We start from the raw sequence: 24,115 nt of genomic DNA, 5'->3' as shown, positions 1-24,115 counted from the left end.
ACAATTTTGGAGGACTAATTCTGAGCAAAAATTCTTCCTGCTCACCTCTTGACATTTCATCTTAAGGACTTGTAGAAAGAAGACTCCTCCTAGAGTGCAAATACCTTAGGAAAGTCAGAGCATCCTCTATTTACCTGTACACCTGCAAAGGAAAAGTAAAACATCTGAAGCCCCACCTTTTAAGAACCTTGTGAAACAATCTGGGAACTGAGCCAAAACTTGCTCTCTCGCTATATAAAACTCAGGAGCAGACAGGTATTTTCTCAGAGGCAGGTTGTTCGGTAGTTTCTACCGGACTTCCAGAAGATGGGCACAGGTAGTGGGACGCGAATACCACTATGGATATCAATAATAGCACTTGCCTTCATACAGATCAAAGGTAGGAGGATTTATTTGCTTGGCATTTTTACAGTTTCAAAGAATTTATTGCCTGCGTCAGAGTTTGAAACCTTTTTTCTTGGCTTTGTGGAGCTACTGAACCTTTTACCTTTATGCAAGATTTTATTTTCTGTTACAAATACTTTCTTTCCTAAGAAGAGGAAAATAATTATCTTCAAACTTCATAACCTACTTGGTGTTCTTAATGTATTTTCTCCATTTGAAATCAGGAATAATTCTTATTTCTACCACTGTGCCTCAAGATTGGCATTTAGTTTTTGATGTCCACATTTGAAAGTACAGCATGTGTAAAAGCACAAGCCAAAAGGGGCAAAAATACATTTAAGAATGAACAAACCAGTGGAGCCAGCATTATTAAAGATTTTTTTTGTTTAGTTTTATCAGCTCATGATACACTAAGTATTTTGCCTGACAAACGTTGGACATCAGATTTTAAAAGTTAATTTGTCCTCGCACGTGAGATTCTACAAAAGATTAGAGCACAGGCATGTTTATTGAGGGAGTGAAAATAAATGGATCTGCTTTAAGCATTATAAAAGGACACTTAATTCTCACAGATGGGTAGAAAGTTTTTTTTACTCATATTCCTCCTGTTAATTTCCCTTAAGGTTTAAGGTGACAAAAACATTAGTTTTTAGTGTGCTTTAGTGTTTGTTTTGTTGTTGTTGTTGTTGTTGTTGTTGTTTGTTTGTTTTTTTTTTAGTGTGTTTTGATCTCAGATGCGGATCCAATTGAGTTATTTTTTACTACTTCCAGCTAATTCTACACTAACTTATGGTCAAAACTAGTGCTAAGAGCAGTTAGCACTGCTCTTAGTGCTAACTGTATCAGAAGGCTAGCTGTAGCATTATCATACCATGCAATGAAATGGTAATGGAATGGTAATCTGGGATGAATGTGGCACCAGGCATAGTGTTGAAGCCATACCATGCATGAAAAAAGAAGCAAAAAACTCTCTGAGAATAGATAGAAGAGGAGGGGAACTCAGAATGGTTCACATCTCCAGAAGGGGCACAATGCGTCCTTCCAACGCCAGCTGCAGATGTCCAGCTGGTGCAAGAAGAAAGGGATTTATGGAGCTCCCTGCAGCTCTAATTTCAGCACTAGCTCCTCTAGCGGTGCTACCCATGGACTGCCCTGTTGTGGGGTGCAGCAGACAGTCAGCCTGCCATCTGGGTTTTCTCCAGCTGGCATGGCCTCCCCTGCAACCTGCCCTGTATCTGATAAACTCTCAACAAGCCGTGCATTAAAAGTCCTCCTTGGCCCTGCAGATTTTGTGTGTATTCCTATTATGAAGCTGAAGTGGAACGGAAAAAAATGATTTCACCACTGGAAACACAAGTTCTGCTTTGGGGCAAAATCAGGAGTGTATCTATTGGAAAGGCCTATTTCTTTCTGTGTGACTTTTGGGTTTATTTTTCTTCTGCTGTTTATTATAAATAGTGCATGAAACCATAAAATATAGACTAACTTTGGCTTTGCATAAGAGACGACAAAGATCACTCTTATAATTAAAAAAAGGGGTTCTTCTGTCTGAAAAGTATATAAGAGCATCCAGGGGCTATTATGACAAAAACAGAATAAGGATCTGCTGAAATTCTCACTGACACACTTTTAATGGCTTCCTTTCAATAATTTATTAGCCTACTGAAAAAACAAATAGCTCAAGGAATGGTATGTGGCCATCATGGTTGCATGTAGTACAAGTTCTGATGTAAGTCTGACCTTCATGAACATAGCTTTGCCAATTTTTGATATACTGACTTTGCAAGTTTAAACAAATATAATGGAAAAAATGATGAAGGAACTCATACAAATTAAACATTTACATTTTACTCTTCTACTTCCCTTTATACAGTTCAAGTCCAGGGCGAAGAACAGCAATCACAATCAAACTATGATTCTCTATCCTTCCTGCAGAGAAAAAACAGTAAGTAATTTTATTCTGAGATATTTCTAATATTTTGCCCTAAATTAAACTGATAAAGAATATTCCTAGAACATCCATTCCTTTTACAAATATATATTTTTATACATATATAGAGAGAGAGAGACAGAGAGAGAGAGAGAGAAAACCTGTGTACGATACATCCAAGTCCCAGTCAGAAATTCCTCTGAGATCTGTCCCAGTAGATCTGGTCTACTGATGTGATACAGTTATCTAATCTTTAACTTTATGAAAGGTACATACCATCTATCTAAAAGTGTATTTTCAGAAGGGCGTGTGTATACATACATATCATCAAGATACCTTATAGTAGGTAATAAAAAATACATTTTTTATTCTTTGTAAATATGACCACGTCACTCACAAGTGAGAATAACAGAACTGTAACTACCTTAAACATTAGAATGATTAAGCACTAAATAATCATGTATAAAAAACAGTTTTATGACACATACTGTAACACACTAACAGTACACAGCAAAATAAGGGTGGAAGGATAAAACGCCTACTGGCATATTACTGATGAAAGGCTGAAATAATTAATCATTTAGCCTGCAATGCAAACTGCAATTTGTGAAGTCACTAGCTGGCAATTAAAACAGTGGTACACCCAAACTGGAAGTATACCTCTAATTATTTAATAAGTGTGCATTTAATTATTGGAATAGATTGTAAAGTAAGGTAGTATGTATGTTTACAATTCAAATTCTTACATCAAGACTTAACCAAATTGTCTTCCTAAAACACGTATTTGTCTTAGTGATATGTTTTGATCTAAATGGAGAAGTCAATGGTTAATAATCCACAGTCTACAGTTTGGAAGTTATTGAATGATATTTTGATACTTTCAATTTTGATTCTTTCAAAGGAGAAAACTGTAGCAAGTCCTCAAACTCTCATGTAAAGAAAATGCATAACAGGTTTTCTAAGTATTCTCTCTGCTTCATAGCTGGATCTCAAGAGAAAACATTGGATTTGGACATAGAAAATGTAGGGCTGTAACCTACAAATAGAAGTCTTTCCATGAAGAGTACATGACTAAAGTTTTGCAAACTTTAAATGGCATTTTCTAAAAAAAATCTGCTTGCAGTTGGTTGTGCAAAGTTGCATGACTCAGCACAGAGAAAGATACAAGCTTCAGGGAAAAAAAAATTAAAAAAGGAAAAAAAAAAAAAAAAAAGCTGTGGTTTCTTATCCTCTAAGATTCTTCTGTAACTTTCTAAGTGTACTGAGAGGCAGAGGTTCAGACAAAGACATTAGCATTTTCCCCACTTCTATTACAACACAGCAGTCAAAGGATTAGATTGCTGCTCTTGAGTTCAGATCAGCAGGGCCTGCATCAGGTGGGAGTCTTGAACAAATAATGGAAAAAAGAACTACAGCCAAAGAGGTCTTTGGGATTTGGCTCTTAGTGGAAAGACACATGGAAAGACAGAACACAAAGTGCTGTTTAAAATACATCTATAAATCCTTGTGGAAATTCTCCCTAGGGAGTAACTAGTACTAGGAAATATTAATCACTAAAGAAACTAAGCAACCTCTAGCCATATTTTAGGACTTCTTATGAGATTAAACTTGATCATTTTTCTCCTCATAGGTCTTTCACTGGGTACTAAATCCCATGGATTGACAATCATTCCACCTCTTCAAAACACACTGAAAGTAAAGGGTAAGTTCAACAAATGTCATGCCTCAGATACTTATTTGTTGATCAAACAGGCAGAAAGAATATGGAATGAACTGAACAGATTGGTAAATTGTGTAAGATCCTTTAGCCTCATAGAATAAAAAATAAACAAGAAAAGTAGTCAGTTCATCAAATAATGATAATCTATATGTGGCTTGATGCTCAGCTTGTATATTGTTAATATGATGAGGCTGAAAAAAAAAAGCACATATGTAATACTTGGATAAATCATGCACACTATTTCCAGTAAAGAAAGGGAAATGATAATGTGCTCAAAATATTGGTGAGATACCTTATCTAGGCAACCTAAGAGGAGGGTATCCATGGCAAATTGTGGAAAATTCTTATGGCTCATTTTGAATCCACAGCTGGCAACCCCTCTCACAATGGCCGTGTGTGCAGCACATGGGGTAACTTCCACTTCAAGAACTTTGACGGGGACATCTTTTATTTCCCTGGGGTCTGCAATTACATCTTTGCATCCAACTGCAAATCTTCCTATGAGGATTTCAACATCCAGATTAGGCGTACAATGGTGGAAAATGCTACCATGATCACCCACGTCATCATGAAGCTGGAAGGAGCAGTGGTTGAACTGACCCGCACATCCGTCCTGGTCAATGGCCAACAGTATGTTCATATCTTCTGCTATGAACTGAAATTGCCATGACTGCCCTTGCTCTCAGAAGGCTCTTTGAGCAAGCATCCCTTTCTTTCATCTCATCTCATATTGCTCCCACGCAGCTGTAGGACTCATGTCCTTCCTGAGGCACCAGCAAAAATAAGAGGGTCTGACAGTGAGCTGTCATTTCTACAGATTATTCTTGTGTTCATTTTATTCAGATGATCTGTAACCCAGATGCTGTCCCCCTCTATTATAAATATATATATATAAATATATATACAATCAAATGTATAAGTTGGATTTAGTCAAAGTGTTAGGCTTTTACACCCTTTAAGTTTCTACTTTCCATTAACTTTACCAGAACAGGAGCCCTGTGATGAATTTCTGACTGTTCTTGTCCTTGCTCTGAAGACTGTGCAGTTAAGCACACTGCAACTGCAGCTTGCACCTGGGCTCATTTTAAACAAGCTAGTCTGGGAACTTCCTATCTATGTAGTAATGATAGCATTGATTTTGGCAAAGGGTGTGAAACTTGTCCAAAAGTTTGGGTAAATATTTGGACAGCTATGCCACAATGATATATGTATTACAGCAGCTATATATGGCAAGCTAGTAGAAAGACTATCTGGAGTACATCTTTGTGAATGGCACTCATGCCACAGAAAACACAAAGAGTATCTCTTTATTATCAAGAGCTTTAAGGAATAAATAGTAATATCATGAAGCATAATGCCTGCAAAACAGAACTTCCCAAAACGTTTTTGAACAATATAACTGAAGACATGCCAACATTTCACCTACAAAAACACAACTAACAGAAATAGCCAAAAGGAACAACAGGGAAAGCAAGGCTGATCCATTTGTACACAAAGAAGCAATCAAAACAGCTAAAATGTTATAAATGTGCATTGTTTGCATTTAGTTATTGCACTGACTAATTTTGTCATCTTTGCATGTTGAAGCTTCTCAAAGAGAGCAAGAATGGGTATCAATGTGGATATTCTGTCCCTACCCCCACTGAATTATAGTGATCTTTCCCCAGGGTTCAGATGCCCTACAACCATATGGGAGTCTTGGTAGAGAGAAGCAACAGCTATCTGAAAGTTTCTGCCAAGTTAGGACTGACCTTCCTTTGGAATGAAGAGGATGCCCTCCTGGTAAGAAAACATCCAAACCATGGCAGTTAGGTAGTATTTTGAAAGTAGTCCATTGACATCTTTGTAATCTTAATCAGTCAGGCAGACATTAGTTACTTAGGCTTCTGTACTAATTTTTAGTGTACTGGGCTATATTCCAGTCTTCTCCTAGTTTTCCTTTATTATTTTTTTCCCAATGAGTTCTGTTCAGAGTCAATATACCCCCATATTATAATGTGCCCACATCACAATGGACTAATCCCAGATTCCAGACCTGGCAATGCTCACAATGCTCACAAATGTTCACAGTCCCAGTGCTAGACTAAGACTAAGCTTTTCTTGGTGGTTGTTGACCTTCCCAATGATGCCTACCACATCTCACAGCCTGCACAGCACACATATGTCAAATTTTGTGTACATAAGGAATATTGGTGTAGGCTGTGTTTCTAACCAGCAGGGTTGATGTTGCTGTGAACCTAAACTTGCTTTCCTCATTTCTTTTAGGTGGAACTAGATAAGAAATATGCCAATCAAACTTGTGGACTGTGTGGGGACTTCAATGGAATTCCAACCAATAATGAGTTTATTTCACAGAGTAAGTAATAAAAAGCATTATTAAGTATTGGCACTTTGTTTTTCTTTGTTTTAGCCTTATACAGTCACAGAGGTTGTGGGTTGTATTAACTGCAAAACCAGGGATACTTTTTTCAGTATATATTTTTATGATGTCAGTTGTAATACTTAAGTAACAGAGTCAGGGCTTTCCGTTGCATTAGGCTGTTTCCATCACTGTTACATCTTTTAAAACCTGCCACATGTTAACTTTCTTCTTTTTTCAATAGTTAGTCTCCTGTCCTTGATATACCTGTTTCATCTCCTTTTGCCTTTGCGTATCTGCTTTTAATGGGTAGTGTCACAAAAGAAAATACCTCCATGTAGAAGCCAGTAAATCAGTAAATATTATTCTAATACTTTAACATTTTTGTACAGATACAAAACTGACTGCCATTCAGTTTGGGAACAGGCAGAAGATAGATGGACCCACAGAGCAGTGCGATGACCCTATTCCTCCTGCTGTTCTGAAGAACTGCTCAAGTGAATTTGTAAGAATCTCTCTTTCAGAATTCATTTTTCCAATTCAGCATATATTATCCCTTTCTCTCTTCGGAGAATATCTGCCAGGATAGGAAAAACTACAGCATGAATATAACCCAGCCATGGGTCTGGAAGGAAAATGTTTCCAAAATGGGTTTTTCAATTCTTTGCTAAAGTGAAGGCTAAAAAATTATATGAGTTCACATCTGATTATGGTTACTACTGGACAGGTTTTTGGACCAGAAGGACCTTTGGCTTGTTTTGTTACATGCCTTAAATGAAATAATCATTTTCACATTTTCTTAACACAGTTGCTTTATTTTCACTGTTTTCCCTTCCAGGCTTCTATCTGTGAGACAGTATTAACTAGTAAAGCATTCACAAGCTGTAATGTACTCGTGGATGTTCAGGACTACATTGAAACTTGCATACAAGACTTATGCCACTGTGATACCTCTATGGCTGACTTCTGCATGTGCAACACCTTTGCTGAATACTCACGGCAGTGTGCTCATGCTGGTGGACAGCCTCTGAACTGGAGAACCTCAGAATTGTGCCGTAAGTATCTCTGGAAGAGACTTTCAGTTATGTTCCCTATTTATATCTAGTAAACTTCAAATATGTGATTTTTTTTTTTTCCTGAAGAAGACAGCCATTTAAAAGTGGATGTAATTTTCATGAAATCAGCTTTATTCTGAGCATATTCAAGAATGTTGGGATATTGCATTACTGAAGGTTTTCAGTATATTTCAGAAGATCTAAAATCTTGCACCTTCCACTTGGTTGCTCTCCATTGTATCTTGATGGAAAACATCCTAGATAGTAAATACTGTTTTATCAACATTTCAAAGGAAAAGCCAGCATTATAACTCTTTCTACTTTCAGCCAAATCATGTCCCTTCAACATGCAACATCAGGAATGTGGCTCCCCCTGCTCTGATACCTGCAGCAACCCTGAAAGATCTGCACTTTGCGAAGATCATTGTACAGATGGTTGCGTCTGTCCTCCAGGTAAGTTACTTTATACTCTTTTCTCATAGTCGCAACCATCGAAACTTTCCTACTCTATCATTCTTGCCATATCTTGTTATTATCATAGCATCATAGTAATAACTATGCTTCTTCCTTGACACACATGCACTATTTATATCCAGGTTAATAAAAACACCCTTTTGAACATGTGCCTGACACATGTATGTAATGACTGAACTGGGTATAAGATCATAGAATCATAGAATCATAGAATCATAGAATATCCTGAGTTGGAAGGGACCCTTAAGGATCATCAAGTCCAACTCTTGACACCGCACAGGTTTATTGATAACATGAAGATTCCTGTTCTCAGCATCCATACTCAGTTAATAGAAAGTGTGTAACATTTAATTGCATTCTGCCCTGGGGTTAGCAAAGCTGTGTCTGGTTCCCCACATTACCACACCCTTCCATGTCCAGTGCTGTGTATCTAAACAACAAGGAGCGGAGAGATAACCAGGCAGTTTATAAAATCTGGTGTTTCACAGACTTACATCTGAGAACTGAGTATCAGTACAAGATGAATGATACAAATACGTTTTCTTTGTGCACACTTATTTCTGTGGCTGAGAATTGTTGCTGTTGTGACAGTAAGGTATGACCTTACCGCATTGCAAATCTTCTGCCCATCTTCCATGTTGTCTCACAGAATTCACCATCACTTGTTTATATAACATCATTGACTCCTCTTAGATAATCCTCTGCCTTGGGCATATATACATGTACTATGAAAATATGTCCCCAGGCAGTCTTACAAAAAGTTCATCTATTCCACTTTGCTATCTAGTATTTTTAATCCTAATTGCAATCTAATGAAGCTCATAACAAAAAGGTATTTCCCTAGAAGTCCCTTATGATCACCCGAAGATTTTAGATAGGCTTTAATGGACTATAGTTCCTTCAATCCCTACATAGCTGGCATCCTTCCTTAAAATAAGGAAGTGGCTTTCAATTTTCCGTGTAACACAGGAGAAATGAAAAATGCTTTAAAGCATCTGACAGATATGTGTACAAAAGTAGGTTCTGCAGCGCACAGAATGAGTAACAGACAATTTCTTTCCCTAGGAATGGTATTTGATGACATTAATGGTGCTGGCTGTATTCCCCGTAACGAATGTCACTGCACCTATGAAGGTGAAACTTATGCTCCTGGTACCTCCTTCTCATCTAAATGCAGATCATGGTAAAATATTCCTTTTCTTCTATTTCTTTTTTAGGTGCATTACCTGGACATTTTGGAGACAGGGAAAAATGATTAATTGCTGCTTAAAAATATACAAAGAAGTACTTATGAACTGAACTTCTTTGATTATATTTTTTGGAAGATTTTTATATCCATGTTTTCTCCTCACAAATAGAAACAAAAATTTAAGTTTAGATATAAGTGTTCCAGTTTCGGGAAGAATGACCTAAAGAAGACAATCAAATTCACATATTGGAGACTGAAAAGCCATACAGAAATGTGAATTACTGTGTTACATCCTTTGCTGCCCTACAGTGTAACACTGGGGCACTTGTGTAAATACTGGAGTCAAGGGCTATGATATTCAGGAACATGCTGCATCGTGCATACTAGGAGATCATGTTTGAGAGGCATGTTTGGCAGATATTATGTGTATTTTTTCAATTTCATTATTATTACTGAAGTCTTATTACATATGTATATGCAAATGCACCTATCTATATGTCGATGAATGCAAAAACCACAAACGTATTACTTTTCAAGAAATACATTACACATTTGAAGGTAAAATCATTCTCATGGAGATGAGGGGCAATCTTTCATATGCATCAGAATGGATGCCAGATTCAAAAGGACTGAATTTTGGCCAGAGACTGGAAATCAAAAGCATTATATAAAAAATATCATCAATATAAATGTGCCTTTTTGATACTTTTTCTGAGATTTCAAAGAAATGTGGCTTCTTTGTAAGCACTCTTTTCCTTCAAGGGGAAAATTAAGGCATCAGCTCCCCTTATTGTCACTTATTTCATTTATACTTGCACTATCCAAGGTTACAGAATGCCTTCTTAATTTCAGTACCTGTGCTGAAGGTGAATGGGCTTGCGTTACCCAGTCATGTCCTGGAACTTGCAGTATTGAAGGAGGTTCCCACATCTCAACATTTGATGAAAAATATTATTCCTTCTTTGGAGACTGTAGCTATGTCCTAACCAAGGTAAAAAATCAGTCACATTCTTTGCTAAAGCAATATGCTAAAGGAAAATGCTTTTATTAAATATGCTTGATTTAAACTACTAGTAATCATGTCAATTTCCTGAAATTTAAAGGAACAACATGGAGCCTTAAATAGATTCCAGTAGGCTTTCTGTTAGTTTTATATTAAATAAATATATTATAGTATACTCGTGTACTTTGATCAATGCTTAAGAATTGCACTGAGTTCCATGTTCAGGTTCCATGAAACAATGCTTCCCATTAATTCTTAAATGTAATATTCCCTGTCTGGTGCTCTGTAACTATTTCCTTCTGAAAAATGCTCAGGAGATATTTCATTAAGATGATCAACCTTCCAAACAGTCTTTCCCAGTAAAAATATAAGACTTTTGAATTTAAAAGCAAAAGTTAAGAAATCGTACATGTATCCTAAAGCATCAAAAACTGATTAAAATAAATAAATAAATTTACTGGACTTCTAAGATTAGTAGGGACTGAATTCTAAGTAGGTATGTCTAAAGTATATTTTCTATTGATTTGTATTGGGTGATCAATGTTAATAAAAATATCTCATAAAGGCTTCATATTAAATAAAACCTGTTCTCAAAGAGTTCAGGCTAAATGTTACTAGGAAAGAGAATCATAAAAACTCAGAAATGAACTAGAATAAGGTAATTTAGATATAAACTAGATTAAATGTATGATGATTTTCAATGAGAATCACAAGCTGGATCAGGAATGGTTGCATACCTTTGGAGGTACAGAAAAACCTTAAACCTGGACTGAAAAGGTTTAAAAGCCCACAATTTTAACATTAAATTTCTACACAGCTGTAATTCTGCATTTCTGCTGTCCTCAATTTAGTCTTGTTAATGTCAAGAAAATGATAAGACAAATTCAGATCCATAGCCTTCTTTCTGTTTCCCTGTAATGTTTTGTTCATTAGGCACACTTTGAATATAGCTCACAGAAAAAAATCAGAACCAAGAGAAATCAGTCTGTAAAAAATCAGAACCAAGAGAAGAAATGCAGTTTGCCTTTATTTGGTAGCTCAATGAATGGTGATCTTGGCTCAATTTTCTCCTGTGAGAGGATATTTAAATGCATGTTTCCTACTTGTTAAAAGAATGTCCAAATGGCCAGCCTTTTTGATAATCTATTCAGTGCAGAAAAGATCAGAAGCAATTTTTTTCCTTTCCCAGGTAAACACCATAACCAATGAGGACGAAAGGCATACTTGCTTCTTCTCTAGCAGATTAAACTAGTACTACCTAAACATTCTGAAGTTTTAATGTTCAGTTTAACATGTCTAACTTGCCACTGAATGTCAGCAGTAATTGGTAGCTTACATTGTGTGACATACAAGAACATCAGATTACTTTGCTGACTACATATGGATATGCAAGAAATGAGAAGAAAAGGAATAATCAACATTTTAAAAGACTCACTTTAATAAGAACGCCATTTGAGTGTGATCCTTTCTAGTACAGTAGACTTATTTTGTTTTCTTCTTCTAGCTCTGTGACAGCAATGATTTCACTGTCCTGGGAGACATCCACAAATGTGGCCTGACTGACACTGAGACATGCCTCAAGGGTGTAGCCATCAGCCTAAGTGGAGGACAAACTGTAAGTAGCAAATGCAAATACCTAGCATTCTGGAGGGATGTTTACAAAACTTAATAGGCAAGTAGTATGCAAATGACACATAACAGCACAGACAGGAAATCTACACTGTTTTTTGTTTTATCTCATTTGAACATTAATCAAAGAAAAAAAAAATAATAAAGTATGTATATCGGAAGTCAAGATCCTGATAGTTTTCTGTCATTTAGTTGTCTTTGGGGTTTTGTTTGGTTCTTATTTGTTATTTGTTCTTGTTATTACTTGTTTCTTTCTTTCTTTTTCTTCTTCTTTTTTTTTCTTTTTTTTTTTTTTTTGGAGGGGGGGTGGTGGGGAAGGCAGTTAATGGACCTCTATAATAAAGATCAATGAAATAGTAAGGGAATCAGAAAATCAATAGACCCTGAGTCTTTCTACCACACACACCATTTTCCTTCCTCTATCTTTAATGATACTAGATATACGATATTTGGAACGTGTTTTTACCTTTCCTAAGCATGCTTGATAATCATTCCCTCTTTTTGTGGACAGAACATTGTGATCCAACCTTCCGGCAGCGTATTTGTGAATATGATCTACACACAGCTGCCCTTCTCTGCAGGTAAGTGCCTTTGGAAGACTCCTCTGATGTTTGTCTTTGAATTTAAAATATTTTATTTCTTCATCTGCTACCAAATTCTGCCTTTGGTTATACTACAGCAAACCCAAGGTACTCAGAGTATAGCCTCTTATTTTTAAATAAAAAGAGTTTGCCTAATCAACTCTGCTCTAATTTTAGCAAATTTATGGTCTGATTTTAGTAAGATCTGATCAAATGGAGATGCAGTTCAGACAAATAGTTTCATTGGACACTTCCAGATCCAAATATTGCCATAAGAGAGGAAATAAAAATTCTGATTTACAACAGGAATTCAATTTCCCAAGTTGTTTAGTTCTCCTGTGTCCCTTGTGTCTCTTTGTATGATGTACATTAATCACTGGAGATTTTCTCTGCCACTAATCCTCAAATAACTGCTGCACCTAAACAGAAAGCATAAATGACAGAATAGTTTGAGGTTAGAGGCTACCACTAAATCATCCTAAACAATTTTCATTAAGCAAAGGTGGCCTTTTAAATAGTCACAGAAGTGTACGTTTTTCCCCTTATTTCAAAACAGTTGATGGAAGGTAGAGTTTTTTACAATTTTTTTTGAAGGTAAAGACAGCCCACTTCAGTGCTGCATTTGAAATCTTAATTGATACATACATACATATATAATATATAATATATATAATATATTATCTGTAATTATATATATATATCTAATATATCTAATATTATATATTATATATATTGTTCTTCAACAACTAGGATCACACACAGCTGTACAATCCTCCTATATAATGAACAGTAGTTTCAACTGTTCATCTTAGATAAAATTGTAACTCTTATGTCCATTGTCCCCAGCAAATGTCACCATCTTCAGACCATCATCGTTCTTCATTATTTTACAAACAACTTTTGGTCTTCAGCTACAGATCCAGCTTACGCCTATCATGCAACTTTTTATAAACTTAGACCCATCACATAAAGGGCAGACCTGTGGTAAGTGATTTTATCCTAACAACTGCCTTCATCTGTACATTTGATTCTGTAGGTTCAATCTGCTTCCATCTGACCCACCTGTTTCCTTCTAGGTCTCTGTGGAAATTTCAACGACGTCCAGACTGATGACTTCAAAACCACCAGTGGTGTAATAGAGGGTACTTCAGCTGCCTTTGGCAATACTTGGAAAACTCGGGCTGATTGTCCTGATGCCAAAATCACATTTGAGAACCCCTGTACCCTCAGCATAGAAAATGGTAAGCTCAGCATATAGCAAACTCTTCCGTTCTCTTTTAAGATAAGAAGAAGAAATAAGCTAATCAACCACAAAACATTTAGCCAAAATAACAGCAGACTCTTTGCAAATGCACACTATTTTCCTCAACAGACATAAGAAATCTTCAATTAATAAATAATAACTAATAAAATATTTTGGATCTTCAAAAATATTCCTTTGGCTAAAGAAAGCAAATGTTTTTGCAAGTTTGCTTAAGGGGAACCAGAACCATTTAGCATATAAGGAATACACTCCTTGAAAGCTCTGATTGTCACATAGGAAAAAAGCTGAGTTTAGCCCCACTGAAGGCTGGATGACTTCAATGTGGTCCTTCCACTGTCAAAATATGAACCAGTCTTACAGTTCATAACTTCATAGCTGTCAGGCTGTCAAGAATTTCAAGCAATGAAATACTCAAGATTTGAGCATCCACAATGCATCTAAGGATGTATTAGTTTATTCCATGACAACTACCATGAATTGAGAGCATTCAGTTTATGAAGAATTCTTATTTCTGTGTAGACGATGTGAAATGTTGTTCAATTTCCAGGAGGAAAAAAAAAAAAAAAAAAAAAAAAAAGCTGAATTCTATTAAGTTAAGCCTCTGCGATTTCCCCGCAAGAAGTATTGTTACACAAAAACAGGAATTTAGACAATGAAGTGCAATACAAATTTGTATATTTTAAATTCACAGACAAGTACGCTCAGCACTGGTGTGGACTGCTCTCTGATACCACGGGACCTTTTGCTGAATGTCACTCAACAGTGAATCCAGAAGTTTACCAGAAGGTATTTGGTTTTAACTTTTTCGTGTTTGAAAGAATAAGACTTGGACTTCTGATTCTAACACCTGAAAGAACAACTTGCCAATCAGGTGGAGATGCATTCATTACAATTCTTTTGAAGCCCGAAGCCCATTACACATCATAACACTCCTTTTTTAAAGGTATCTTTCTTTCCATTCAAAGGAGGATAAACTTACAGGCATTTTCCTGATGCTAAATGCCTAATCTAGGAGCTTGGACTGTCTGGATTCCTTATGATATCAAAGGACAGAAGCCTCCTTTCCTGAGATATAAGGAAAGCTTTAGTCAGGAACTTAACTAGTACTTTGCATAGTTGCTCTCAGGAGGCATCTACGTTTGCATATATCCAAGGGCAAAGTAATAAATGCATGCACAAAGCAGCAAAGAGATTGTGGGGAAAAATACGTTCCAGGAATTCAAGATGATGAAGCTCTGGAACTTCTTGGGCAGCTTGAATATCTGTAAGAGTATATTTAACAAATCCTTTGGAATGGCCACTTTATAGTGGCCTTACTTGGCACAGTAACAGATTAAGTGACTTCTTGTTTTCTTTGTTCCTCGGATGCAAAGAGCCCAAGCTTCAAATAAAAGTACTAAAAGTCAGGTGCAAATAACCTCTACTTGTCCCACTAAGTAACCATGGCACTGTGGCTAGAAACTGGAAGTAGCTGGGAAAGCTACCACCACTTGCAAAAGTAAAGAACAACCGAAAGGAAAAATAAGTTTAAACTCTGGTCCTCTGATTACTATCTCTCCTTGAAAAGACTATTTTCTGAAAGGACTCAAGGAAATCTTCAAATGAAAAATGAGCATATGCTTACTTACATATATGGGGCCGGTCCTCTTTAATATCTTCATCGATGATCTGGACGAGGGCATCGAGTGCACCCTCAGTAAGTTCGCAGATGACACCAAGTTAGGTGCGTGTGTCGATCTGCTTGAGGGTAGGAAAGCTCTGCAGGAGGATCTGGATAGGCTGCACCGATGGGCTGAGGTCAACTGCATGAAGTTCAACAAGGCCAAGTGCCGGGTCCTGCACCTGGGGCGCAATAACCCCAAGCAGAGCTACAGGCTGGGAGACGAGTGGTTGGAGAGCTGCCTGGCAGAGAAGGACCTGGGAGTGATGGTGGATAGTCAGCTGAATAGGAGCCAGCAGTGTGCTCAGGTGGCCAAGAAGGCCAACAGCATCCTGGCTTGTATCAGAAACAGTGTGGCCAGCAGGGCTAGGGAGGTGATTGTCCCCCTGTACTCAACTCTAGTGAGGCCGCACCTCGAGTACTGTGTTCAGTTTTGGGCCCCTCGCTACAAGAAGGACATCGAGGTGCTTGAGCGGGTGCAGAGAAGGGCGATGAAGCTGGTGAGGGGCCTGGAGAACAAGTCCTACGAGGAGCAGCTGAGGGAGCTGGGCTTGTTCAGCCTGGAGAAGAGGAGGCTCAGGGGTGACCTTATCGCTCTCTACAGGTACCTTAAAGGAGGCTGTAGAGAGGTGGGGGTTGGCCTGTTCTCCCACGTGCCTGGTGACAGGATGAGGGGGAATGGGCTTAAGTTGAGCCAGGGGAGTTTTAGGTTAGATGTTAGGAAGAACTTCTTTACTGAAAGGGTTGTTAGGCATTGGAACAGGCTGCCCAGGGAAGTGGTGGAGTCACCATCCCTGGAAGTCTTCAAAAGACTTTTGAAGTTTGGATGTGGAGCTTAGGGATATGGTTCAGTGGGGACTGTTAGCGTTAGGTCAGAGGTTGGACTCGATGATCTTGAGGTCTCTTCCAACCTAGAAATTCTGTGATTCTGTGATCTTCACTTGCTTTCAGCTCTAATGAACATGACACTCTAAAATATATAAAGAGCCATGGCTCCGAAATGACAATCTGATGATCATATGTCATCCTCTGTCCCTAGAACTGCATGTTTGACACATGTAACTGTGAGAACACTGAGGACTGCATGTGTGCTGCCCTCTCCAGCTATGTTAGAGCCTGTGCTGTGAAAGGAGTTCTCCTCGATGGATGGAGGAACAAAGTCTGCAGTAAGTTTTACATCCCCTTGCCTCTTGAAAATGATCATCCAGAAGGCTTCACAAATGAGCTTTCAGGATATATGGAATTCCCAGAGTAAATTGTGTTAAACTGTTTTTTAAGTATAGCATTCACTTTCAAGAATTTGGGGAGGAGAGGAATGCCATAAAAGCGAAGCAGTAAGCAGGGTGAAATATAAAAAATAGGCTTTGTTATATTACTTGCTCAGAATCAGAAGAAGCAACATGGAATTCAATACTCTTGTAATAGCAATAAAATAACTAGAGTGTTTCTCAATTTACATTGACATAAAATATAAAAATAGCAATGAAGAAGAAACACACGATGCATTAATATAACTGAGCTTTTTTCCTTTTTACACCTGGACGAAATATTTGTATTTTTGATACATTCATAGACGATACATTTATATATTTTGCTTTAACAGTTAAAAATAATTGCAGTATTCACATATCAGAAAAGTATGTCTATATACAGTGCCACTTTTATCATATGTACTTTACCTCAAATACTGCATTTATGCCTACATTGATCCTTAAATTAACTACAAACATAACTCACCTTATTTTACTCTCTCAAGCGAAATACACCAACACATGTCCGAAATCCTTGAAGTACACTTACAATGTTGATTCCTGTCAACACACTTGTCGCTCTCTGAGTGAGCCTGATGTCACATGCAACATCAAGTTTGTCCCAGTTGATGGCTGCACCTGCATAAATGGAACCTACATGGATGAAAGTGGCAAATGTGTGCCTGCTTCTAGCTGTCCTTGTTACTACAAAGGAATGCCTCTGTCTCCTGGGGAAGTCATTCATGACAATGGCGTTGTCTGGTAAGTTTTGTGAACAAAAGAATGAGACCGGATATGGGCAATCATGAAACCATATTTAGTTCATGCAATCAATTCAAACCAAATGCATTTCTCTGCCCAATAAATTCAACACATAAAACTAGAAATTCTTAAAAATTGTAAGGGCTATATATGTTTGGAAATTTGTACTTAGAAAGCAGTCGAACAAACCATATACTGTGGTAAGTTAGCCTTGGCTAACAGCCAAACTCTCACCCAGATACTCACTCTATGCCAAACAATTTCTCATCCATGACCATAAAGGACTTGTTTCACAGTGAAAGATGCTACAAACTTGATAATCCTATTAGGATTAACATTATGAATCTGGAATATTCTGAAGGACAACTTTTAATCAAGCAAGTGCACAGAGCAGACCTGTCCTTATATAGAACATAATCGTACCTTGGTCTGCTTTAATATAAAATAATTTTAATAGTACAAACTATTCTGACGAAGGGTATGTCTTCTCTATTTTATCAGAGTTTTTTTCATTATTTCAAATTCATTAGGAAACAAGTTGAACCTTAACAAGAGAAGCAAACATAACTCCATTCTCTCTTTTATAGCACTTGCACCTATGGAAAGCTGAGCTGCATTGGAGAAAAACCACAAACAGGTAACATACCACTTAAGATTTTATTTAATTCTCCTTTTCCACCTTCACCCTTTCCAGTTATCTCTTTTTGTCATAATGATGCAAATTTTACAAGTCTGAAATCAAACAGGAAAATGAACAGATGATTTCTGTAATGACATTCCCTAACTGTAAAGAAGCACTTTTCATTTTCAAATGGCAGAAAGAAGTTATAATCTCCTGAATTACCAAGGGGAAAAGAACATTTGGTCACCTCACTGAACGCGAGGAGAAAAACAACCATATTTTATATTTTTTACATAAAATAAAAGGACTAAAAGCCAGTCACCTCAAACATGTAGAATAAAACAGTATCTTTGTTCTCTTGTGTGGCTTTCTTTTTTGGGGAGGGGTTGTTTTTTGTTGAAAGAAGTGTTTCATAAAGCTAACAGGAGTTTCTATGAGCAGTCCAAGCAAAAGCTTAAAAAAAAAAAAAAAAAAAAAAAAGATGAGAAGATGAGTGTGACTTCAAAACAAAATTTTTCTTGTCAAATGCATTCTATTAAGGTTCATATATTTCACAAAGGACTTTTTTTTCAGTTTTTAAAGAAAGACAAAGATATGGTTCATCTCACATTTCTCATGGCTTTTTTGTCTTCCAGTCTGTGCATCTCCCATGGTCTATGTTGACTGTGGCAATGCCACTGCAGGTGTGGCAGGAGCAGAGTGCCAGAAGAGCTGTCAGACTCTAGACATGGAGTGTGTAAGTACAGACTCTTTACAGTTGAAAGCATATTTATCTAGGTCACTTTTACACTTACCAGCCGTAGATGAACTCTTCCATAAGGGCAATGTTTCAATTCTTGTTTTCTATGTGGTCCTTACAGTACAAAACCCACTGTGTCTCTGGCTGCATATGTCCTCATAATTACGTATTAGATGGTAAAGGTGGTTGTATAGCTCCTGAAGAGTGTCCATGTGTTCACAACGGGGATTCCTACAGTCCAGGAGAATCAATCAGAGTTGGCTGTAACAACTGGTAAGAATTACAACTGGTAAATAATATTGAAACATGATTTTCAAGCACCTGGAAGGGGATAGTTTAGGTGAATTATAGCTTATTACTCTAGCAGTATCAAGATTTATAGGAAAGAATCCTATCTACTTAGTACCTAAAAAGCAAGTTCCATCTGTTTTTGCAGTGGCACACAGCGAAGAAATTGCATGTGGTCAGAAGAGCAATGTGGTTTTAGATGCTGTCATATTCATTAGAGTCAATAAAGCTTTTTATCCTCTCAGGCCATCCCTATATTTCAATATATCCAACAAGATTTAGAAATGCAGAACATTCAAAGGTTTTTCTAACCCAAACTATTCATGGCATCAAGAAGTAACAGTCTTTGGATAAATCCTAAAGACAAATCCTAAAGACTCTATCTAAGTCTATGCCATATTTCTGGGAATAAATAAACCTTATTTTTTCACTATGGGCTTAACACAGAAATTAAAAACATGAATGTGCATTCAGAAATACATGTATAGGTATGTTATGTGCATGTCTATTTTTTTTTACATTTAAAGTCCTTTTCATCTTATACAGCACATGTAGAAACAGAAAGTGGCACTGCTCTGAGGAACCTTGCCTGGAAACCTGTTCAGTTTACGGAGATGGACATTACACCACCTTTGATGGCAAACGCTTTGATTTTGAAGGAGACTGTGAATATGTTCTGATCCAGGTAACAGAGTCCTTCCCAGATTTTTGCACTGCCAAAGTACCTTGCATTTTACATATGAGCACAGAGCTTCATTAACACTGAGTATCATTCCTGTTTCAGAACTACTGTGGCAAAAAAGGTTTGGATCAGGGAACCTTCAGAGTCATCACTGAGAACATTCCATGTGGCACTACAGGAACCACCTGCTCTAAGTCTATTAAAGTTTTCCTTGGGGTAAGTGTGCTCTTCAGTAAGTTGTGATCCAAGCCTAATGTGCTGGAAGGATGAAACAGGTTGTCCCAGATAGACTGCATCGTAAAAGTGTCCTGCAGGACTGTAAAAATGTTACTACACTTTCTCGGTTACAGCCAAACAATTCTGCTCTCTGCTAGGGAAAGCAAAGGAGGGAATTCTAAAGAGAAAAAGATTAACATGAGTTTTTTGACTAGAGCCATTTTGATGATAATAGATTTATTATTTCAATAATAGTTACTGGTAATATATAAAAAAATGGAAACCAAAAGGTGACTTTTTAAAATTGGTCTCTAACTTTTTGTTTTCCTGTCCCAGAACTATGAATTGGTACTCAGCGATGGACGTTCTGATGTCATCCAGAGAACACCTGGAGGAGAAATGCCATTCCAAATCCGTTCCATGGGCATCTACCTGGTTGTTGACACTACTGTTGGCTTGATACTCATGTGGGACAAGAAAACCAGCATATTCATCAAACTTAGCCCCAGCTTTCAGGTACATTTTAAAATCCAAAACCTGAAGCCAACAATTTCTGATCCATATTTATGCTATCTCTCACAGGAAAAAAAAGGAAATTTAGGCTGCAACTGGAACACTGAAAGAGCAGTGATTGCATACTATTATCCTTGTAGTATTGACTTAGATCCTGTATACACATTTTCCATAAATTATGTTATTCAACAATAGCATAACAGCAGCTATATCAATATTTCCTTCATGAAAAATCCTCACTGAAAAGGTACATTGAGGATTAGATAAAACTAGCTCAATACTAAGCTACGATATTAAGAACAAAACCCACAGCTCTACTTTGCTTCTTTCCCTATCCTTCCTAACAAGTTAGGGGTACCTCTCTTCATAAAAGATGTTTTATGAGAATGTCCAAGACTGTTGCTGAAGAGGCCCACACCATCTTAAATAAAATTCATTCTGAGGCGTGTTAGTCATAGATACCAAGAAACTGTACCCTACTGATCATTGATATTTTGTTTATCCCCATGCAGGGACATGTCTGTGGCCTTTGTGGAAACTATGATGGCAATGGAAACAATGACTTCACTACCCGCAGCCAGTCTGTGGTAGGAAATGTGCTGGAGTTTGCTAATAGCTGGAAAGTATCTTCTACTTGCCCAAATGCCAATCAAACCAAGGATCCATGTACTGCAAACCCATACAGGAAATCCTGGGCACAGAAACAATGCAGCATCATTACCAGTGAAGTATTTGCAAAGTGTCACTCCCAGGTATGGTACAGCTTCAGTCTGAAATTCTCAAGATAGAGATTACATAATTTTTTTATGCGGGGCAGCTGAAAATGCACTAGGATTCGGACTATGTCACACCTGATAAAGTGAAGTGAGACCAAGTTCCAGGGAGACTGCATAGAAAGGATTTTCACTTCAGTTTCCTCAGCTTTTGCTGTAACCAGTGCAGTACAGAAATTCATAGGGTTTGTTTGTTTGTGCTATAGAAGAGACAATCACAGATAAATCTCAAGATATGTTTATTTTTTAATGGCATCATTTATATCTATTAATATCAGTATCAGCTACCTAATATCTATGATTGTGTGCTACTGTGTAGTAATGTAACAATACTCTTCTAATGTCTTTAACATCAAGTAGTTCTTACAGTTATGATTTACTTCTAATAGCTGTATTCTACATATTTCTCTTGATTTTTCAAAATATTCTCACAATTTCTTCATTTCTTATGATTATCACACATATAGAGTTGCCAGTTTCAGGTATTTCCTCAGCATATTTAAGACAGGAAATGCCTTTTCAAAGTGGGCAAGTGCAAGAAATACAATTCAAAGGTTTTCTCCAACAGGTTGAACCAAATGAATATTATCAAGCATGTGTGGATGATGCATGTGCTTGCGACACTGGAGGAGACTGTGAATGTTTCTGTACAGCAGTAGCTGCCTATGCTCAAGCATGCAATGAGCTGGACATCTGCATTTCATGGAGAACCCCATCCATTTGTCGTAAGTCTCACTCCATGACTTTTTGAAGGGGTCTAGAGGGAAAGAAAATAGAGAAGGAAAAAAAAAAAAAAAAAGAGAGAAAAACAAGGAGGGAGAAGAAAGAAAGGAGGATTAAATTGTATTTATAAGAGGCACTGCTTGAGTAAATCATTGGAAAATAATCATTATTTAAAAAGAAATCATGTGCTAGTAACTTTACTGGTGGTGTTATTAGTGTCTTATTTAATTGTCAGTCATGACAGACAAGTGGCAAACTAAAGTATCATATTATACTCCTAGCTGTCTACATCACATACACTGTAAATAAATACTAGTTCATTTCAGCTAAAATTTGTGATTTAATTGATTTTTCATGCTTAATGTCTAACTGTTTGATGCTTTATAACAGTATTGGTATCAAAATGTGGTAGTATAACAATAGCATTAAATAGTATTAAAAATAGTGTTAAAAATAGTATTTAAAATAGTATTAAATGAGACAACATACTGTTCACCACTTACATGTTTATGTTGATGACGTGGGATTTTTACCCAGGAAAATTATAGCAATGAAAGACCTCGGAGCAATAAAAATTAAAGATCTTTTTCTGTCATTTCTCCTTCTTCTAGCTCTGTTCTGTGATTACTATAATCCACAAGGGGAATGTGAGTGGCACTACAAGCCATGTGGAGCCCCTTGTATGAAGACATGCAATAATCCAAGTGGGAAGTGCCTTCATGAGTTGAGAGGCTTGGAAGGTAAACATAATTATGCATATCTCATTCTATTTATAAAAAGATAAAATGGACTATGATGAACAAAATTTATATTACTCAGTGTATCAATGTTTATATTAGAAATTATAAGAGGAGATTTTCTAATTAATGTCTAACTCCCTAATTAATCATGCACTTCTTTGAAGTGAAGATGAAGAAAAAATGCTTCAAAGCTTAATGTGTAATCAATGCAATAGCAGTAATGGGAGTATGAAAATCCACTTTCTGTATTACTGGAATATATACTATATTACTGGAATAATTTCAAGAGATCAGATATTGACAGAGTGTAGAGTTACTTCTGTCTGGGAAAGCCTAGTGTCAACATAACTCTAATTTTTATTGCAGGCTGTTATCCACACTGTCCAAAGAATAAGCCCTATTTTGATGAAGAAACCATGACTTGTGTTTCTAATTGTGGTTGCTATGAAAATGGAAAACATTACAAACCAGGAACACAGATGCCTTCAAAGCAGAATTGTCAATCATGGTAGGATTAGTAAAGATTTTTAAATGTTGAGTTGAAATTTGCAGAACTTAATTCTTCGTGCACTCAGTCATTTGTTTGCTAACAGGAACTAGGCCAGTCATAGGCTGCTGAGTAGTGTTTAATTTTCTTCTGTTCCCAGAAACATAAAAGATGACATGATGAAACATTTTATTTTAGAGAGGTTAATTTACTACTTATTCTGAATTCTTACTGATGTCTTTGTAAATTATTATCATCATTATTAAGTAAAAAAAAATTAAAATAATAATAGTTACAACAATAATCTGAGCACTTATATTAAAATATGCCTAAATAAATATTTAGAAGTTAGTAGACAACTAGTCTTCATTATTTTGAGCTTGTTTCTGTTATTCCAGTGGCACTTGCATATTTCCAAAAGTCAGCAAGTATTCCTATAAATTCTGTAAGAACTGCTGAATATAGCCATACAGGTTGGGAAAGTCCTGCTAAGCCTTCTATCAAGGAGAAAACAGTGCTATTTTTAACCAATATATTCACATTCATCATATCCTTTTTCCTCTTTTCCAGTGAATGCACAAACCATGGCAAAAAATGCAAATATGATGAACATGGTATGTTGACAAAGTTGTTTTCATCTCAGTAGGATACACTGAAAGCACTCTACTCTGTGTTTTCAGATACCAAGTAATAACATCTTCTTTTGATTTACAGAATGTGTCTGCACTTATGAAGGACAGACATATAACTATAACGACGTGATCTACAATACTACAGATGGCATAGGAGGGTGTATTGTTGCAATCTGTGGTCCCAATGGAACACTGCAAAGGGTTGTGTATGACTGTCCAGTCTCAGCATCACCCACACCATTTCAGTTCAGCACTACGCCACCTGCCACTACTTCCACAGGTACATATTTTATAGCCACTGAGAGGTTATTCTATTCATTGGTGAGTAAAATATAGCTACAAGATAACCACTAAGTCTCATTTTTCATTGGCATTTGTTTTCAGTCAATATTTGGCAATCAAATTAATACAAACAAATAAACACAGAAAATGAAATAACT

The 24,115-nt window shown here is 36.8% G+C and overlaps 1 protein-coding gene across 1 annotated transcript in view; it reads left to right on the top strand.

Moving 5' to 3' along the window:
* Positions 1–297: 297 nt before the first annotated feature.
* Positions 298–24,115, top strand: part of MUC5AC (mucin 5AC, oligomeric mucus/gel-forming) — a 50,742-nt gene continuing 26,924 nt past the window's right edge. The window contains exons 1-30 of the mRNA XM_082762823.1: positions 298–379; positions 2,258–2,329; positions 3,945–4,016; positions 4,403–4,664; positions 5,702–5,816; positions 6,300–6,390; positions 6,786–6,898; positions 7,232–7,448; positions 7,776–7,901; positions 8,988–9,105; positions 9,964–10,102; positions 11,619–11,729; positions 12,255–12,324; positions 13,171–13,308; positions 13,401–13,565; positions 14,280–14,374; positions 16,288–16,414; positions 17,005–17,260; positions 17,848–17,897; positions 18,518–18,618; positions 18,743–18,894; positions 19,456–19,594; positions 19,694–19,807; positions 20,144–20,323; positions 20,833–21,072; positions 21,662–21,818; positions 22,428–22,556; positions 22,923–23,064; positions 23,614–23,657; positions 23,758–23,955. Of these exons, the coding sequence (XP_082618949.1) occupies positions 307–379; positions 2,258–2,329; positions 3,945–4,016; positions 4,403–4,664; positions 5,702–5,816; positions 6,300–6,390; positions 6,786–6,898; positions 7,232–7,448; positions 7,776–7,901; positions 8,988–9,105; positions 9,964–10,102; positions 11,619–11,729; positions 12,255–12,324; positions 13,171–13,308; positions 13,401–13,565; positions 14,280–14,374; positions 16,288–16,414; positions 17,005–17,260; positions 17,848–17,897; positions 18,518–18,618; positions 18,743–18,894; positions 19,456–19,594; positions 19,694–19,807; positions 20,144–20,323; positions 20,833–21,072; positions 21,662–21,818; positions 22,428–22,556; positions 22,923–23,064; positions 23,614–23,657; positions 23,758–23,955 (4,006 nt within the window). The 5' untranslated portion in view covers positions 298–306. The remainder of the gene's footprint in view (positions 380–2,257; positions 2,330–3,944; positions 4,017–4,402; positions 4,665–5,701; positions 5,817–6,299; positions 6,391–6,785; positions 6,899–7,231; positions 7,449–7,775; positions 7,902–8,987; positions 9,106–9,963; positions 10,103–11,618; positions 11,730–12,254; positions 12,325–13,170; positions 13,309–13,400; positions 13,566–14,279; positions 14,375–16,287; positions 16,415–17,004; positions 17,261–17,847; positions 17,898–18,517; positions 18,619–18,742; positions 18,895–19,455; positions 19,595–19,693; positions 19,808–20,143; positions 20,324–20,832; positions 21,073–21,661; positions 21,819–22,427; positions 22,557–22,922; positions 23,065–23,613; positions 23,658–23,757; positions 23,956–24,115) is intronic.

The sequence above is a fragment of the Aythya marila genome (genome assembly GCF_965140915.1).
Source record: "Aythya marila genome assembly, chromosome: 5".
In the NCBI taxonomy this organism is placed as follows: domain Eukaryota; kingdom Metazoa; phylum Chordata; class Aves; order Anseriformes; family Anatidae; genus Aythya; species Aythya marila.
This window is presented reverse-complemented; position numbering and strand designations above follow the sequence as displayed.